Consider the following 19,269-nt stretch of genomic DNA (forward strand, 5'->3'; position numbering starts at 1 on the left):
TGAAGGATAATTTTACTGGATAAAGTATTCTTGGTTGATATTTTTTTTCTTCAGCACTTTGACTGTCATACCCCTCCCTCCTAGCCTGTAAGGTTTTTGCCGAGAAATTTGCTGCCAGACCTATTTGAGCTCCTTTACTTGTTATTTGCTTATTTTCTTTTAAAAAAATTACAATTTAATTTAAGTGTTTTGTAGAAATGGGAGTCTCACTATGTTGCCCAGGCTGGTCTTGAACTTCTGGCCTCAAGCAATCCTCCTACTATAGCATCCCAAAGTGTTGGGATTACAAGCATAAGCCACCACACCTAGCCTATTTACTTCTTTTCTCTTGCTGGTTTTATGACCTTTTCTTTGTCCTTGACATTTGAGAATTTGATTATTATATGCCTTGGAGTAGTTTTATTTCGTTAAATTTAACTGGGGACTTTTTACCTTTTTATACCTGAATATTTGTATCTTTCTCTAGGTTTGGAAAGGTATCTGTTATTATTGCTTTGAATAAACTTTCTACTTCCCTCTGTTCTCATTCTCCACTCCCTCTTGAATGCCAGTGACTCATACATTTGTTTTTTTTATTTTTTTATTTTTTGAGACAGAGTCTTGCACTGTTCACCCAGGCTGGAGTTCAGTGGCACAATCTGCCCACTGCAGCCTCTGCCTCCAGGGTTCAAGCAGTTCTCCTGCCTCAGCCTCCTGAGTAGCTGAGATAGGCACCCACCACCATGCCCAGCTTTTTTTTTTTTTTTGTATTTTTAATAGAGACAGGGTTTCACCATGTTGATCAGGCTGGTCTCCAACTCCTGACCTTGTGATCCGCCCACCTTGGCCTCCCAGAGTGCTGGGATTATAGGCGTGAGCCACCGTGCCTGGCCACATTTGTTCTTTTGACACTATCCCACGGATTCTTTAAACTTTCTTTTGTTCTTTTTCATTCTTTTTTTTTTCTTTCCTCTTCTGTATTTTCAGATATCCTCTCTTTGAGCTCACAGATTTATTCTTCTGCTTTATAATTTCTGCTGTCGAGACCCTGTAATGCATTTTTGTTTGTTCAATGTATTTCACCTCCAGGATTTCTGTTTGATTTTTTAAAGATTATTTTAATCTCTTTGTAAAGTTTCTCACATAGATTTCCGAATTATTTCTCTGTGTTTTCTCCAAGTTTGTTGGGCTACCTCAAAACAACTATTTTGAATTCCCTGTATTAGATTATACTTCTCCATCCCTTCAGGATGGGTCACTGGCACCTTATTTAGTTGGTTTGGTGAGGTCATAGTTCCCTCAATGTTATTGATGCTTTCCAATGTGTGTCAATATCTGGGCATTGAAAAAAAATGATATTTATTCCAGTTTTTGCAATCTGGCCTTGTTTGTACCTGTCCTTCAGAGGGCCTTCCAGGAATTCAAAGGAGCCTGACTGTTGAGTTCCCTAAGCCTGTGGTCACTGTAGCCCTCTTAGCACTAGAGGGCACTCTAAGCCTGTGTAGCTGGGACTCTGTTATGGACTCCAATGTCCCTGGCCCAGATGGACCTGAGTAAGACCCAGGGAGAGTTCCCCACCTTGTGTGGTAATGCTGGCCAGGGCCCTGAACCAGGTGCTGGTTTTGTTGTGGGCTTGGTGCTGGGTTCCAAGGAAAAGTCCCACGCACATTTCCTTCTCCTTCCCCCCAAGCAGATGGTGTCTTTCTCTGCACCATGTTGCCTAAAGTTGGAGGGAAAGGTGATGTGGGCATTCCTGTGGCTGCCACAATTGATGCTATGCAGGGTTACACCTGAAGCCTATGGCCTCCTGGACCAGGGTGGAAATGGGTCACGCTCAAAGTCCAGGCCGCTACCATGCTGAAATTTATTTGGGGCCCAAGAACGCTTTAGTTGGCCAGTGATGTGAGAATCACATTCATCCTGATGGGTGGTGAGTTCTTTTCTGGTGCTTAGTGTGGGTCCACAGTCTTTGTCCATGGGTACAGGCCTGTAATTAGGCTGTGGGGTTTTTTCTGGTTCTGCGTATTACTGTGGCAGACTTAGTACTGGGCTCTAAGGCAAAGTCCCATGTCCACTAACCTCTTCTTCTCCCATGTGGACAGTGTCTCTCATCACTACCTAGGGTTGGGGGAGGGTTGGTGCAGATAATATGAAACTGTCCTTCCTATTCTCTTTAATGCATCTTCTTCTCCTTGTAAAATCTAGTACTTTTATCTATCAACTGGTTTTCCTAGCTGTAGTGAAGATACTTTCTAATGTGGATAGTTGTTCAAATTGATGTTTCTGTGGGGAGCTATCACTGAAGGGTCCTATTCTGTCATCTTGCTGTGCCTCTGTGTTACTGATCTGTTGTTTTTTTTTTTTTTTTTTTTTTTTGAGATGGAGTCTTGCTCTATCACTCAGGCTGGAGTGCAGTGGCGCCTTTCTTGACTCACTGCAACCTCCACCTCCCAGGTTCAAGCGATTCTTCCTGTCTCAGTTCTCCAAGTACCTGGGACTACAGGCCTGCTTTATCCTCCACGCCTGGCTAATTTTTCTTGTATTTTTAGTAGAGATGGGGTTTTGCAGTGGAGGCTAGGCTGGTCTCAAACTCTTGACCTCAGGTGATTCGCCCACCTCAGCTGAACAAAGTGCTGGGATTACAGGCATGAGCCATTGCACCCAGCCTGTTGTTTGTTTATTTTATTTTTTATTTTTTGAGATGGAGTCTCACTCTGTCACCCGGGCTGGAGTGCAGTGGCGCGATCTCAGCTTACTGCAACCCCCGCCTCCTGGGTTCAAGCGATTCTCCTCTCAGCCTGCTGAGTAGCTCGAATTACAGGCGCCCGCCACCATGCCTGGCTGATTTTTGTATTTTTAGTAGAGATGGGGTTTCACCATGTTGGCCAGGCTTATCTCAAACTCCTAACCTCGAGTGATCCACCTGTCTTGGCCTCCCAAAGTGCTGGGATGAGCCAGCCACTGCGCCCGGCCTGTTGTTTATTGTTTATATGAAATTTAGGATCTTACCTTGTCTAGTTCAATTGCAAGAACTTGTTACTGTTTTTATTTTATTTTATTTTATTTTTTTTGAGACGGATTCTTGCTCTGTCGCCCAGGCTGGAGTGCAGTGGTCGGATCTCAGCTCACTGCAAGCTTCGCCTCCCAGGTTCACGCCATTCTCCTGCCTCAGCCTCCCAAGTAGCTGGGATTACAGGTGCCTGCCACCACGCCCGGCTAATTTTTGTATTTTTAGTAGAGATGGGTTTTCACCGTGTTGGCCAGGTTGGTCTCGATCTTCTGACCTCATGATCCGCCTACCTCGGCTTCCCAAAGTGCTGGGATTACAGGCATGAGCCACCGCGCCCGGCCCTTGTTACTGTTTTTAATAGGATCATGTGGATTGACTTAGGGAGGAACCACATCTTATGCTATAGAATTTTCTAACCAAGAACATATTAGTTTCAAACTTTCTTTTTGTGTTTTTAAAGTTTTTTCATATGTCTCTCACATTTCTTGTCAGATTTATTTCTAAGTATTTTAAGGTTTTTGTTACTTTTCTAAATAGGTTTTTCCTTCTTTTATATCTTCTGATTATTTTGTATGTATTAAAGCTATTGATTGCTGTGAATTAATTTTGCATCTATTTTTTTTGGTTGATTCTCTAGACCTGCACTACTAATTTAGTAGTTGCTAATACATGTACCTATCTTAATTACTTTTTTTTTTTTTTTTTGAGATGGTGTCTCGCTCTGTTGCCCAGGCTGGAGTGCAGTGGCGTGATCTCGGCTCACTGCAGCCTTCACCTCGATCTTTAAGTGATTCTCCTGCCTCAGCCTCCCAAGTAGCTGGGATTACAGGCGCCTGCCACCATACCTGGCTAATTTTTGTATTTTTAGTAGAGTTTGGGTTTCACCATGTTGGCTAGGCTGGTCTTGAACCCCTGACCTCAGGTAATCCACCCATCTCGGCCTCCCAAAGTGTTGGGATTATGGGCATGAGCCACCACACCTGGCTTTTTTATAGCTTTTGAGCTGAGATAGATATATTTTTGCAATACTAAGGAAATATCCAACTATTCCTAGCTTGTAGCATATTCTTATCCAGAATGGGTATTTCAGAGTCTTTGGAGATGATTTCATTCATTCATACATCCATCTATCTATTTTTGGGCTAATATTGAACTATTCTTGCAATCCTGGAATAAATCCTATAATATATATTTATGATTCTGATGTACTGTTCTTTTAATGTGTTGTTGGAGTCCACTTATATTTTAGAATTTTGCATCAATATTTGAATTTTTCTGTGGTTTTTGCTTTCACAATATATTCTTTAGGTTTTGTTATCAATGTTATACTCCTTTTATAGGAAAGAAAGGTGGTACTTTTCCTTTTCAAGGCTTATGAATAGTTAAAAAGGTAATAAAAACTTTATACCTATTAAACTGGGAAAATTTAGGAAGCCAGATGATGCCAGATTTTGGCAGGACTTTGAGGATGTTGGAACCATTATAGGTTCCTATGACTCAGCAATGTTTGCATAGGTTATGAGAGAACATGTAAGGAATTGTTTATTGAGGCATTATTTGAAGTGGCAATGAGTTGGAGGACATTCCTGAATCCATGACTGAGAATGGATAGGTAAAATGTGGTAGTTGCACACATGAAATATTAATACTATGCAAGAATTGAAATCAACACATTAAACACCTAGGCAGAATACTGAGTGAAAAACTTTTTTTTTTCTTTTTGAAACAGAGTCTCGCTGTGTCGCTGAGGCTGGAGTGCAGTGGCACAATCTCGGCTCACTCCAACCTCCAACTCCTGGGCTTAAGAGATTCTCCTGCCTCAGCCTCCCTAGTAGCTGGGATTACAGGTGCCTGCCACCATGCCCAGCTTATTTTTTTGTATTTTTAGTAGAGACAGGGTTTCCCTATGTTGACCAGGCTGGTCTGAAACTCCTGATCTCATGATCTGCCCATAAAATGAGACATGTTACTATTTGTAAATTAAACAACATATATAGTATATAAATACAATATATAAAACAATCACTTTTTGCAAGAACATATACAAACAAAAATATATACTCTAAGCATATCAATGATTTTGGTGGGACAGCGAAATGGGGATGAAAAGTAAAAAAAATTTGAGAGCCAGACATGGTGGCTCACACCTGTAATCTCAGCACTTGGGGAGGCTGCGGCAGGAGGATTACTTGAGCCCAGGAGTTTGAGTCCAGACAGGGCAACATAGGAAAAAAAAGAAAGCCAGGCGTGGTGCTGCATACCTGTAGTCCTAGCTACTCAGGAGGTTGTGGTGGGAGGATTGCTTGAGCCTGGGAAGTCGAGGCTGTGGTGAGCTGTGATCATGCCACTGCACTCCAGCCTGGGTGACAGAGCAAGACCCTGTTTCAAAAAAAAATTTTCTTTTGAATCATCTTTTAAAGTTTGATGTAATAATCCTTTTAAACTGACAAGGCTTGGTGTTTCAGCAGGGGATTAGTTCTTTGAAAAACTTCTTCAATGGAAAATGGTCTGTTAAGATCAGGGTTTAGTAAACTATGGCTCTTTGGCCAGATCTGACCTGCTTCCTGTTTTTGTAAATAAAGTTTTACTGGAATACAGTCATGCCCATTCATGTACATGGTCGTGTTCCCACTACAGTGGCAGAGAGTCGAGTAGCTGCAACTACTCAAATGGCCCACAAAGCCTTAAATATTTAGTATCTAGCTCCCTACAGAAAAAGTTTGCCAACTTTTGGTTTAGATTTTTCGTCTCTCCTGGAGCCAGTTTTGATTCTAACTTGTTTATTTCTGTGTATATTGTGATCAATTTCTTTTTGCTGTGATAGTTTCTCAGTCTTTTCTTGCTTCTTGGTCAGTAATTTTTTGGAATGTGTTTTATCTGCTGTTACTTTCTTTCTTTTTTATTTTTTATTTTTTCATGTAAGACAGGTAATGTGCTCACGTAACAAGGTTTGAGAGAGGCACTTCTCAGACATCTATGTGAAAACCCAATTATCATGCTTATGAACTACAAAAGGATCGTGTCTGTGGTTTTCTCATGGTTAGATTGAAGTTATGCATTTTTTGGCAAAAAATACCATAAAAGTGATTTGCCCTTCTCAGGGTTGACAGATTAGGCAAAGAAAAATACAGGATGCTAGTTAAATTCAAATTTTAGAGAGACAACAAATAGTTTTATAGTGTAAATATGTCTTATCATATTTACATATCATGCAATACCTTATTCTCAGTGCATTGTATCAGAGATTACTGGATACCAATCTGTCCTATTTCTGGTGATGTAAACTTTGATGTTAAGGTGGTATTTGGGAGTCTCTCCACTGAATGTTGCTATTTTGCCCTTTATGATTAATAAACATGGCTGAATGTGGTGGCTCACGCCTGTAATCCCAGTGCTTTGGAAAGATGAGGCAGGAAGATCACTTGAGTCCAATATTTTGAGATCAGCCTGGGCAGCATAGTGATATGCCATCTCTAGAGACACACACACACACACACACACACACACACACACATAGTGATACGCCATCTCTAGACACACACACACACACACACACACACACACACATAGTGATACGCCATCTCTAGACACACACACACACACACACACACACACACACACACACACACACACACACACACACACACACACACACACGCTATGTTGGTGGTGCATGCCTGTGGTCCCAGCTACTTGGGAGGTTGTGGTGGGAGGATCGCTTGAGCCTGGAGGGGAATGGAGGTTACAGTGAGCCATGATTGCACCATTGGCCTTGGATAGAGGAAGACCCTGTCTCAAAAAGTCTTGGAGACTGGCTGGGCGCGGTGGCTCACGCCTGTAATCCCAGCACTTAGGGAGGCAGAGGCAGGTGATCATGAGGTCAGGAGTTCAGGACCAGCCTGGTCAGTATGGTGAAATCCCGTCTCTACTAAAAATATAAAAATTAGCCAGGCATGGTGGCACACGCCTGTAGTCCCAGCTACTTGGAAGGCTGAGACAGGAGAATAGCTTGAACCCGGGAGACGGGGGTTGCATTGAGCCGAGATGGTGCCACTGCAGGCCAGCCTGGGAGACAGAGCAAGACTCCATCCCCCGCCCTCTCCCCCCAAAAAAATCTTGGAGACTATGGAAAATCCTGTTTTTCCTCAAACTTTCATCCACTGATTTTAGTGTCTACTAGTGTGTCTTATCTGTAAAAATTATTGTGATATTTTAGTGGCAATTTTGTATTCTCTTCATTTCTTCTACATTTATTTATTTATTTATTTGTTTGTTTGTTTATTTATTTATTTATTTATTTTGAGACGGAGTCTGGTGCTCTGTTCCCCAGGCTGGAGTGCAGTGGCACAATCTCGGCTCACTGCAAGCTCCACCTCCCAGGTTCATGCCATTCTCCTGCCTCAGCCTCCCAAGTAGCTGGGACCACAGGCACCCGCCACCACGCCCAGCTAATTTTTTGTATTTTTGGTAGAGACAGGGTTTCATCGTGTTAGCCAGGTTGGTCTCGATCTCCTGACCTCATGATCTGCCCACCTCAGACTCCCAAAGTGCTGGGATTACAGGCGTGAGCCACCGTACCCGGCCTCCTTCTACATTTATTAATTGGAACTTTTCTCTAAGGAAGTGCAGTCCCTTCTTCCACCACTTAATTTATTCAACTATTTAGTTTTTTTCATTTTGGAATCATATTCTTTGGGGAATGATTCAATACGGTACTGTCATTATTAATTTCATTGTTCAACTTGTTCCTGCTTTAATTATTTGGAGTTCCTTCAGCTTGGGTCTTGTGTCTTTTTGACATGCCTTTTTTTTTTTTTTTTTGAGATAGGGTCTTGCTCTGTTGCCCAGGCTAGAGTGCAGTGACACAGTCATGGCTCACTGCAGCCTTGACCTCGCTAGGTGCCAGTGATCCTCCCACCTCAGCCTCCTGAGTACCTGGAGTACAGGTGTGGGCCACCACGCCCGGCTACTTTTTGTATTTTTGTTTTCTAGAGATGGGGTTTTACCTGTTGCCCAGGCTGGTGTTGAACTCCTGGGCTCAAGGGATCTGCCCGCCTCAGCCTCCCAGTGTTGGGATTACAAACATGAACCACCGTGCCTGACCCTTGAGCACTTCTTTAATTGATTTTTTATTGTTGTTGTTATAATCCATTGGCTTTAGTATATTCATAGAGTTGTGTATCCATCAGCAATTTTAGGACATTTTCATTACCCCCTAAAAAACCACATGCCACTAGTTATTCCCTAAGTTCACCATTCCCCAGCCCTTGGCAACCACGAGTCTACTTTCTATCCCTATGGATTTGCCTATTCTGGACATTTCATATAAATGGAATCATACAATATATGATCCTTTTTGATGGCTTCTTTCTCTTAGCATAATATTTGCAGGATTGTGTTAGTTTCCTGAAATTGCTGTAACAAATTACCACTCATAGAGTGGCTTCAAACAACAGAAACTTATGCTCTCATAGTTCTGTAGGCTAGAAGTCCAAAATGTTGGTGTTAGCAGCACCGTATCCCTCAGAAGGCTCCTGGGAGAAGGATCTGCTCCAGGCCTCTTTCCAGGCTTCTGATGGTTACCAGCAATCCTTGGCACTCACTCCCATTTCTGTCTCTTCCTTCATGTGACAGTCTCGCTCTCACTCGCGCGCGTTCTGTCTCTCTCTGTGTGTGTCTGTCTCCCTGTCTGTCTGTCCCAGTGTTTAAGAGACAGGGTCTCTGTCACCTGGACCTGACTGCAGTGGTGCAATCACAGCTCATTCTTACCTGCAACACCTGACCTCAAGTGGTCCTCCCGCCTCAGCCTCTCAGGGTGCTGGAATTACCGTCGTAAGCTACCACATAACTTGTTTGTTTTGTTTTGTTTTTTTGAGACAGAGTCTTGCTCTGTCACCCAGGCTGGAGTGCAATGGCACGATCTCGGCTCACTGCAACCTCCGCCTCCTGGGTTCAAGCGATTCTCCTGCCTCAGCCTCCCAGGTAGCTGGGATTACAGGCATCCACCACCATGCCCAGCTAATTTTTTGTATTTTTGGTAGAGACGGGTTTTCACTACATTGGCCAGGCTGTTCTCCTGACCTCAGGTGATCCACATGCTTTAGCCTCCCAAAGTGTTGGATTATAGGTGTGAGCTACTGCGCCCAGCTCCACATAACCTTCTTATAAGGACATTAGTCACTGGATTTAGGGACCACTCTAATCCAGTTCTGTCTTATATTAACTTGGTGACATCTGCAAGGAACTTATTTTCAAATTAGGTCAAATTCACAGATACTGGGGGGGTTTGGACTTCAACATATTTTCAGTGGAGACAGTGATTTAACCCCCAACAAGGGGTCCTTCATGTTGTAAAATATATGAGAGCTTCATTCCTTTATATGGCGAGTAATACTCCATTGTATGAATAAACCACATTTTATTTATCCATTCTTCAGTTGATGGGCCTTTAGGAAGTCGTTTTCTGCTTTTTGCCTACTAATAAATATTGCTGCTACGAACATCCCTGTAAAGCTTTTGTATGGATATGTTTTCTTTCTTTTTTTTTTTTTTTTTTTTTTGAGACGGAGTCTCGCTGTGTCGCCCAGGCTGGAGTGCAGTGGCCGGATCTCAGCTCACTGCAAGCTCTGCCTCCCGGGTTTTTACGCCATTCTCCTGCCTCAGCCTCCCGAGTAGCTGGGACTACAGGCGCCCGCCACCTCGCCCGGCTAGTTTTTTGTATTTTTTAGTAGAGACGGGGTTTCACCGTGTTAGCCAGTTGGTCTCGAACTCCTGACCTCGTGATCCGCCCGTCTCGGCCTCCCAAAGTGCTGGGATTACAGGCTTGAGCCACCGCGCCCGGCCAAAATGGGCTAGTTTTTTGTATTTTTTAGTAGAGACGGGGTTTCACCGTGTTAGCCAGGATGGTCTCGAACTCCTGACCTCGTGATCCGCCCGTCTCGGCCTCCCAAAGTGCTGGGATTACAGGCTTGAGCCACCGCGCCCGGCCAAAATGGGAGGGCGTGCTGCATGGGCCGGGAAGCAAACCCGGGCCTCCCGGGTGGCAGGCGAGAATTCTACCACTGAACCACCCATGCACCATGTTTTCATTTCTCTTGGGTATGTATCTAGAGTTGAGTTGCAGGATCATAGAGGAACTGCCAGACTGCTTTTCACAGTGGCTGTCCTATTTTACCTCCCCACGAGCAGTGTGTGAGCAGTGTGTTTCCTCCGTCCTCACTGACGGTAGCTATGACCTATTTTGGATGACAGCTGTCCTAGCAGATGGGAAGTACTATCTTATTGTGGCTTCAGTTCCATTGCCCTGATGGCTAATGGTGTTGAGCATCTTTTCACGTGCCTTTGCCCATTTATACATCTTCTTTGGAGAAATAGCTAGTCAGATATTTTGTCTATTTTAAGATTTGGTTATTTGTCTTCTTAAGAGTCCCTTAGCAAATATATAATTCACAGAAAATGTCCTCCCATTCTTTGTGTCTGTTCACTATCTTGATGTAGTGCCCTCTGAAGCCAAAAGTTTAATGATGTCCAGTTTATTTTTTATTGTTGTTCCTTGTGCTTTGGTTTCATATCTAAGAAACGAGTGCCTAATCCAAGATCACAAAGATTACACCTATGTTTTCTTCTAAGAGTTTTATGCTTTTAGCTTCCACATTTCATTCTTTGACCCATTTTGAGTTAATTTTTACATATGGTGAGAGCTAGGGGTTGAATTTCATTCTTTTCCATATGGATGTCCAGTTCTCCCAACAACATGGGTTTGAAAGATTATTATTTCTCCCACTGAATTGTCTTGGCAGCCATGTCAAAGATCAGTAGACTACAGATGTATGACTTTATTTCTGGACTCCTAATTCTATACCATTGATCTACATAGGTGTGAGCTGTTGCACCCAGCCTCACACTGTCTTCATTACTGTAGTTTTGTCGTACCTTTAGAAGTCAGGAAGTCTGCATCTTCCAACTTTGTTCTTTTTCAAGATTACTTTGACTATTCTGGGTTTCTCAGATTTCCATATGAATTTTAGGATCAGCTTGTCAATTTCTGCAAAGAAGTCAGCTGGGATTTTGATTGGGATTACTTTGATCGGTAGATCAATTGGGGGAGCATTGCTATTTTAACAATATTAAGTCTTTAGCTCTGTGAATATGGGATGCCATTGTGTTTATTTAGGCTTAATTTCAACAATGTTTTGAAGTTTTCAGAGTATAAGTTTTATGCTTATTTTATTAAATTTATTCGTAAGTATTTTATGCCTGTTGACGTTATTATAAATGGAATTGTTTTCACTTCATTTTCAGTTTCTTCATTGCTATTATGCCGAAATAAAATTGATTTTTGTATATTGTTCTTGTCTCCTATACCCTTGGTGAATTCATTTATTAGTTCTAATGTTTTTTTTAAATAGATTCCTTAAGATATTCTATATGCAAGATCATGCCATCTGCCTTTGTTGTTGTCTTGCCAGTTGTGCTGGCTACAATCTCCAGTACAATGTTTATTAGATGTGGTGAGAGCGGAGGAGGAAGGTGTGCATCTTTCACCATTAAGTGTGATGTTAGCTGTGGATGTTTTATAGCTGACCTTTATCAGGTTGAGGAAATTCCCTTATATTCCTAGTTTTTTGAATTTTTATCATGAAAAGGTACTGGATTTAGTCAAATACTTTTTCTAGCGTCTACTGAGATAATCTTACGGGTTTTTTTCTTTTATTAACACAGTGCATTGCATTGATTTTTGTATGTTGAGCCAGCCCTGTGTTTCTGTGATAAATCCTACTTGCTCATGATATCTTTTTTATGTGTTGCTAGATTTCAGTTTACTAGTGTTTTGTTGAGGATTTGTGTGTGTGTATTCATGAGGGATATTGGTCTATAGTTTACTTGTGATGCCTTTGCCCAGTTTTTGTATCAGGGTAATTCTGGCCCTATAGAATGAGTTGGCAAGTGTTCCCTCCTGATTTTTTGAAGCATCTAGGAAGGATTGGTATTAATTCCTTAAATGTTTGGTAGATTTTACTAATGAAGCTATCTTGAAATTTTCTTTGATCACTAATTTAATATCTTAAATTTGTAAATAAAATATATGTACTAAGTTTCTTTTTTTTTTTTTTTTTTCTGTCACCCAGGCTGGAATGCAGTGGTGCTGTCTCGACTCACTGCAAGCTCCGCCTCCTGGGTTCACATCATTCTCCTGCCTCAGCCTCCTGAGTAGCCAGGACTACAGGCGCCCGCCACCACGCCTGGCTAATTCTTTTGTATTTTTTTAGTGGAGACGGTTTCACTGTGTTAGCCAGAATGGTCTCGATCTCCTGACCTCGTGATCCACCTGCCTCCTCCCAACGTGCTGGGATTACAGGCGTGAGCCACTGCGCCCAGCCTGTACTAAGGTGTTTTATTTGTCCTTGAGTCAGTTTAACTTTTGCGTCACTAATTTATGTTATTGAATTTGTTGGCATATAGTTCATAGTATTAATTCATTTATTTTTATTTCTTTTCCCAGATGTTTTTAAAGCTAAAATTTCCCTCTGAGCATTGCTTCAGCCATTTCCCATAGCTTGTGACATGTATTTTCATTTTTAATATAATTTTGCGATTTCGGTTTGTATTTCTTCCTTGATTCAATTGTTGTTGAGAATTTCTTAAAACATTTTTGAGGCCAGGTGCAGTGGCTCATGCTTCAAACTCCTAGACTCAAGGGATTCTCCTGCCCAGCCTCCCGGGCAACTGTACTACAGGCACAGTTACCTTTTCAATTGTGTTTTCTTGTAATACCGTTGTACTCCTCCATCTCCCAGTGTGTCTTTGATTCATAAAGCATAAGGGATCCATTTTGGTATGTCTGTGAAATGGGTCTCTATGCAATCTTTTTTTTTTTTTCAGATGACTGCCCATTTGTCTCAGCAATACTTATTAATTTATGGATATTTATTTTTGGAAGTCATGAGTTCAGCACTGGGAACAGATTAGGTTACCTAGGAATACATTGTGGAGTGAGAAAATAGGGCCTAGGCCTGAATTTTGAAAGGTTCCCAAAATGTCAACAGTTGAAGAGGATGAATCAACAACAAAAAACCACTCAGAGAGATGAGAAGCCTCTGGAAGTGATTCTGTCAGTAAAAGGGAGAGACTGGCTAAGTCAAAGCTTGCTGAGAGATTCAGGAAGTGTAGGACAGAAGTTGTTCACAAGATCCAGCCACACGGACACCGTGGACCTTGGTGACTGCTGTTTGGAGGAGAGACGAGGGCAAATGTTAGATTAGGGTGGGTTCAGAAGTCAGCAAGAAGTGGGAGATGGCAAACAGCGAGACTAGTTGCAAAAAGCTTATCTGTGAAAGGCAGGAGAGTGAAGAGGAAGGTTTTAAAGATGAGAGAAACCGACACAGGGGCTCACGCCTGTAATCCCAAAACTTTGGGAGGCTGCAGAGGGGAGGATCACTTGAGCCCAGGAGTCTAAGACCAACATGGGCAACAGGTTGAGATCCTGCTTTTACAAATTTTTTTTTTTTTTTTTTGAGATGGTGTCTCGCTCTGTTGTGCCCAGGTCGGAGTGCAGTGGCACAATCTCAGCTCACTGCAACCTCTGCCTCCTGAGTTCAAGCGATTCTCCCGAGTAACTGGGATTACAGGCGCCGCCACCACACCCAGCTAATTTTTTGTATTGTCAGTAGGGATGGGGTTTCACCATGTTGGTCAGGCTGGTCTCGAACTCCTGACCTCAGGTGATCCACCGCCGTGGCCTCCCAAAGTGCTGGGATTATAGGCATGAGCCACTGCTCGGCCCCCAAAGTGTTTTAAAAATTAGCCAAGTGTTGTGGCTAATAGTAAGGATCCAGTGAAGAGGAAGAGGTGGAGGCAACAAGTGAAGAGACTGGTGATCAGTAGTGAAGGGCTTCTGACACGGCAGCGTGAGAACTAAGCCTGAGGCAGAAGGGCCTGCTTTGTTGCAGCAGGTGAGGAGATGAGGATGGAGAGAGGACTCTCTTTGTTTCCTCCTTTATTGTGATCAGAGCAGCAATAGGTTAGAGGTGATGATGGAGGTAGGATGGTGGGTGCCTGTGAGTTCCAGCAGAGGTCAAGGGTCATGTTGTTGAGGGGCCTGCTGAGGTGGAGGTGTGGTGACCACATTGCAGATCCAGAGGGTCACCCCATCTAATCCCCAGTTAGGACCTTTAGCTTGGCTGCCGCACCTGGGGTAGGGGCCAAGCGTTCAGCTTTTCATAGCCCGTTACTTTTCCTCCCATCCCATCTTCCACATTTATTACCCTGCTAAAGCCCCTCTAGCCATGGCCTCATTCTTGTTGCCCGGGTGGTTCAGAGAGCCTCTCATGCACTGATCCCTGGTACCCCCAGCTTGGAAGGCTGGCAGAGCACCCCATACTCTCAGGCCCTGGTGGTTCTGATCCCTGTTGGAACTCCCCTGTAAGCAGCCTCTGCCTGTGTGGCTTCGAAGGTGAGCAGAGATTATCTAGATACTAATTTCTATCGCTGTGGTCTTCTTGGGGGGATGTCCAGCCTCTGGTATTCCCATCTGGGAAGACCATTGCAGTTGATTCATCTTATTGGAAGCTGTGAAATGCAGTTTCGAGGCAGAGGAGATAATTTTGTGCTTGCCTTCTGGCTCAGTCCTGAGTATCCTCTCTTCTGCAGGGGTACACAAACTTGCCTGATTCCAGGGATGTATGGATAGGGGATGAGCGAGGAGGCCTTTCTGCAGTGAGGAAGAACTCCGCCTACGGTGAGTTGCGGGGAGTGTTGGGGATAGCCAGCTGCCTGGTTTGGGGACTCGGGGGCTGATGGCTGTTAGATCTTAGTGGGTCACTGGTCTGCGGGAGAGCTGTTGCTGTCCTGAGGCCATCACAGGGTCTCCACCTATTTCTTGTAGGCCGCAGAGCCTCCCTGGGCAGTTGCTGCTGTTCACCATCCAGTCTGTCCAACTCGGGGACCTGCTTTTCCTCCTCCTATCAGGATTTGGCCAAGCACGTCGTGGACACTTCTATGGCTGATGTGAGTAACTGCTCCTGCCTGTCCCTGTCATTCCTTTACCTAGACCTCTGCTGGGTGTGCGGGAAGAGAAAATAGGAAAAAAGCTGGACAGATGAGGAGCCCAAGGCTTATGGGCATCTTCAGTGGTTCTTCATCTTGAGAAAAGGGGAATTCAGGCCAGGTGTAGTAGCTTATGCCTGTAATCCCAACATTTTGGGAGGCTGAAGCGGGACGATCACTTAAGTCAGCAGTTCGAGACCAGCCTGGGAAGCATAGCAAGACCCTGTTTCTACAAAAAAATAAAAACATTAGGCCAGGCGTGATAGCTCACACCTGTAATCCCAGCACTTTGGGAGGCTGAGGTGGGAAGATTGCTTGAGTCCAGGAGTTCAAGACCAGCCTGGACAACATGGTGAGAGTCTGTTTCTACCAAAAAATACAAAAAGATAGCCGGGTGTGGTGGTGTGTACCTGTAGTCCTAGAGACTGGGAGGCTGAGGTGGGAGGATCGCTTAACCCCAGGAGGTTAATGCTGCAGTGAGCCGTGATTACGCCACTCCACTCCAGCCTGGATGACAGAGCTAGACCCTGTCTCAAAAAAAAAGAAAAGGAGAATTGAGCAGAGGCAGGCCAGACTGACTAACCCAGGGGCTTAGTTTTTACGATGCCTCCTAATTTGGGTGTGGCCATTGTGTCCCCAGGTAATGGCTGCTTGTTCGGATAATTTGCACAACCTCTTCAGCTGCCAGGCAACAGCTGGCTGGAAGTAAGTTTGTGTGGGGTCCTTTGTCCAGTGTCTGTCTTGGTCCTAAGCTTGTCACTCTGCTCGGCTTCTCTCCTCCCTTCCCTTACCTGGATTCCTCGAGTCTTCACTCTGAGCCCCTCCTTTGTGACCCTTGGAGCCCATTTTTGACTCCCTCCTATTTTCTGTGCTTGGTGTCTCCCCCCAGCTACCAGGGTGAGGAGCAGGCGGTGCAGCTTTACTACAAGGTGTTTTCTTCCACTCGGCATGGCTTTCTGGGGGCAGGTGTGGTGTCCCAGCCGCTGTCTCACGTGTGGGCGGCTGTCAGTGACCCCAGTCTATGGCCCCTGTATTACAAGCCCATCCAGACAGCAAGGCTGCATCAGCGAGTGACCAACAGCATCAGCCTGGGTGAGCCCAGGGAAGAAAGGCTTCCACGGGGCCTGGCTTCTGGTGTGCCCAGTGGGGTCCTGCTGGGTGATAGAGGTGGTGGAGGGTTGGAGGCAGCCCTGTTGGGAGGCCAGGTACTCAGGTTACCTTGATTGCTCAGCCTAGGTTGAGCTAGGTGTCAGGTGATGGGGTGATGGCGGGGGGCTCCCTGACCGGGAAGGCTTTAGGACTAGGTCTGTCCATGGGCCTCCTGACCCGCCTTATCCCTGTCCCTCCAGTGTACTTGGTGTGCAATACTACCCTGTGTGCATTGAAGCAGCCGCGGGATTTCTGTTGTGTCTGCGTAGAAGCCAAAGAGGTGCCTGCCTTGGTGGTAAAGACGTTGTGGGAAGAACTTGGGCTGAAGTGTCATGAGAAAATCTATGTGGGCATCAAGTCCTTTAGGGGAAGGAGGGCAAGTTGGGGCTGGAGCCAGAGTAGGGGTGACTTGAAGGCTGGCCCAGTGTTGCCTTTCACCATACTGTCTACAGGGGAGCCTGTTCCTGTTTTGTCCACACCACACAGGCAGACTCCCACTTCCCTCTGTCCGCAGGGTCACCTGTCTGTCATGGCAGCCCAGTCTGTGTATGATACATCCATGCCAAGACCCAGCAGAAAAATGGTTCGCGGGGAGATCCTGCCCAGTGCCTGGATCTTGCAGCCCGTCACTGTGGAAGGGAAGGAAGTCACCAGAGTCATCTACTTGGCCCAGGTGATAAATCCTTTGTGGCCGGCCTCACAGCACAGGCTGACTTGGTCCCACAGCCCCCTGGGATTTTTCTCTCTCGCTGTTGAACATCCTCCAGTGCCCAGGCCCTTTGGCCTGAGACCTGGAGACTCAAGGGCTTCCTGAGCTTGCAGTAAAGGGAGTCACTGGGGAATTGGAGAGAAGGGAATGAGACAGGCATTCATCAATCTTTTCTGAAGCTGCTGTTACCAAAAACCTAGTGACCAGCATCCTGTGGGTGATCCCAGTGTCCTTAGGAGATAGATGAGTCATTGTGAGGCAAAAGCAGCAACCTCAGCAGAGTGATGACCTGTTTGGTTCACCTCTCCCCTCCCAGTCCCTTGACTTGTACTTTGTCACTAGGAGGTGAACACCAATGCTTAGATCTGAATAGCAGAGCCCAGGGGCCTGTAAACACTGAGCCACAATCTGAGGTGCTTCTCCCATCACCACAGGCTGGGGGAACTCCATGGGGCTGGAGTGCGCCTGGCACACTCTCTCAAATCTATTTGCACCTTAAATTCTTCTCTCTCTGCTTTCAGGTGGAACTTGGTGCTCCAGGCTTCCCACCTCAGCTCCTGAGCTCTTTCATCAAACAGCAGCCACTGGTAATAGCCAGATTGGCTTCCTTCCTTGGTAGCTAGCATCTCACCATCAAGATGGTGCTGCTGAGATGCAGGCCCAGGCTGCTCAAGAGAGACACTGTGGCAGCTCCTTGTTACTTTCCATACCCCAGTGCAGGAAAAGCTGATGCTACCTGCTGTGGCCGACTGGGGCAGACAGCACTGGCCCACGGATGCCAGCAAAGCCCGGTCAGTACTTGGTCACAGCTGGCACCAGTGCAGAGCAAATGGCCTGAGCTCCTGGCCCAGGCTATCCAGAGTGAATGCAGCTCAGCTCCTTTTGGATTTCTCACCTCTCTTTCCTGTTTCTGGGACTCTGCAGCAAAGAGGCCACTTAAGGACCGGGACTGGGCACAGCCAGCAGAGCCAGGGGACTGCAGTGCTTTGGCAAGGTGCTTCTGCAGGCTGGTAGGGAAGCAGGCAGCCACTGGCCAAGACTCTGCTCTGAATCTACCTCCAGCATTCAGCTCTACTGTGTGATGGGACGTTAAAAATACCAAAACAGAAAGAGGGTTCAAAAAACAGCCGCACAAACCAGAACACGGATTCAGAATCTTTTCTCCCTCTTGAATTTTTGCAAAATACTTTCTTATTGATTTTGTTTTTTTTTTTTTCCTCCCTTTCTCTCCCAGGAGAAGACACTTGGGTCTTGGCATGAGTCGGGGTGTTGAGCGACGATGCTCTGATACGGAGCCGTCACTCTAGAGCTCGGTCAGATGGAAGACACTGTAGAACCAGGTTGGACAGATTTGGGGTCAGGGTCGGGGGCTGAGCTCTTTTGAGGACTGGTGGGAGCGGCAGCCAGATGATGGTTGCTGACAAGGCAAGAGGAATTTCAGAGATTAAACATTGTCCTTTGAGGGAGAGGAGGTGAATGAACTCCCAGAGGAGGGGAGTGGCTCATTGGGAGGAAGCTCAGTTCCAGAACTGACCTCAGTGCACTTGGGAGGTGTGAAGTCCTGAGCATTCCATGATTTCTGCTCTGGCCCCACCTATCCTAGGATGGGATTGGAAGGGATGGAGAGTGGGTTCGGTGTTCTTGTACTTTAGTCTGGCTGAACATGAACTCTGAATATTCTGTTTACCTGGAAGTGGCAGGGGTGGGAAAGATTCACATCTTTAGTTCTCGTGCCCAAAATCTTTGGTAGATGGAGGGTAACTGGGGATTCAGAAGATGTGGTCGAAGGTATATTTCTGTCTAGTGTGGCAGAGATGTATTTTTCTAAAGTGTTGGCAGGGCATTTTTCCCTCTTACCTCAGACTAAGTTATTTATATATTGTTGATTGAAGGTTTTTTAAAATTGCTTTTAAACTTCTTTTTCTCGGGTAAATTTTTTTTGGTGACATGATATATTTAACACCCTATTTATATACTCCTTCCTCTTTTCATATAAATCTCTTACTAAGACTACTGACCAAAAAAGTCAGAACATTTTTAAATTGAAAGTCCTCTGTGTACTTTATCTAGTGAAGAGTAGATGAAATACTGCACTGGGATAGCCTAAGTGTGTGATTTGAGCTTGGCAGAGGTAGCTGGAGATCACACTGGCAATACCCACTCGTAGCCGTCTCAAAGATTCAGTTTACATGTAGGTACAGTTTCCCATGAACTTGGCATTGCTTTGCAGGGTAAATAGCAAGCGGGTAAGTTGCTCAACTGTGGCCCAAGTAAGAACTGAAGGGGAGGATCCAGAGCCATCACTGCCACACCTAACACTGACCACAGTGCCCTGGGGCTTCTCAGGCAGAGCCACCTATGGGAATCTGAGTCAGGG

At 45.1% G+C, this 19,269-nt stretch overlaps 1 protein-coding gene and 1 non-coding gene across 4 annotated transcripts in view; one reads left to right on the forward strand and one right to left on the reverse strand.

Moving 5' to 3' along the window:
* STARD9 (StAR related lipid transfer domain containing 9) overlaps window positions 1-18,810 on the forward strand; it is a 152,809-nt gene extending 133,999 nt beyond the window's left edge. For 2 of the 3 annotated variants that reach the window (XM_015142036.3, XM_077939159.1), the window contains 7 exons: window positions 14,639-14,726; window positions 14,874-14,995; window positions 15,675-15,739; window positions 15,924-16,126; window positions 16,384-16,478; window positions 16,698-16,856; window positions 17,414-18,810. In XM_015142036.3, the coding sequence (XP_014997522.3) occupies window positions 14,639-14,726; window positions 14,874-14,995; window positions 15,675-15,739; window positions 15,924-16,126; window positions 16,384-16,478; window positions 16,698-16,856; window positions 17,414-17,515 (834 nt within the window). In that variant the 3' untranslated portion in view covers window positions 17,516-18,810. The remainder of the gene's footprint in view (window positions 1-14,638; window positions 14,727-14,873; window positions 14,996-15,674; window positions 15,740-15,923; window positions 16,127-16,383; window positions 16,479-16,697; window positions 16,857-17,413) is intronic. The other variant, XM_015142037.3, reaches the window with a different exon arrangement.
* LOC114680050 (small nucleolar RNA U13) lies at window positions 5,907-6,007 on the reverse strand. Its single transcript, XR_003732124.1, has one exon. It is a non-coding gene; the product is annotated as a small nucleolar RNA U13 (small nucleolar RNA).
* Window positions 18,811-19,269: the final 459 nt, after the last annotated feature.

This window comes from Macaca mulatta, chromosome 7, assembly GCF_049350105.2.
Source record: "Macaca mulatta isolate MMU2019108-1 chromosome 7, T2T-MMU8v2.0, whole genome shotgun sequence".
NCBI classification, from domain to species: Eukaryota; Metazoa; Chordata; class Mammalia; order Primates; family Cercopithecidae; genus Macaca; species Macaca mulatta.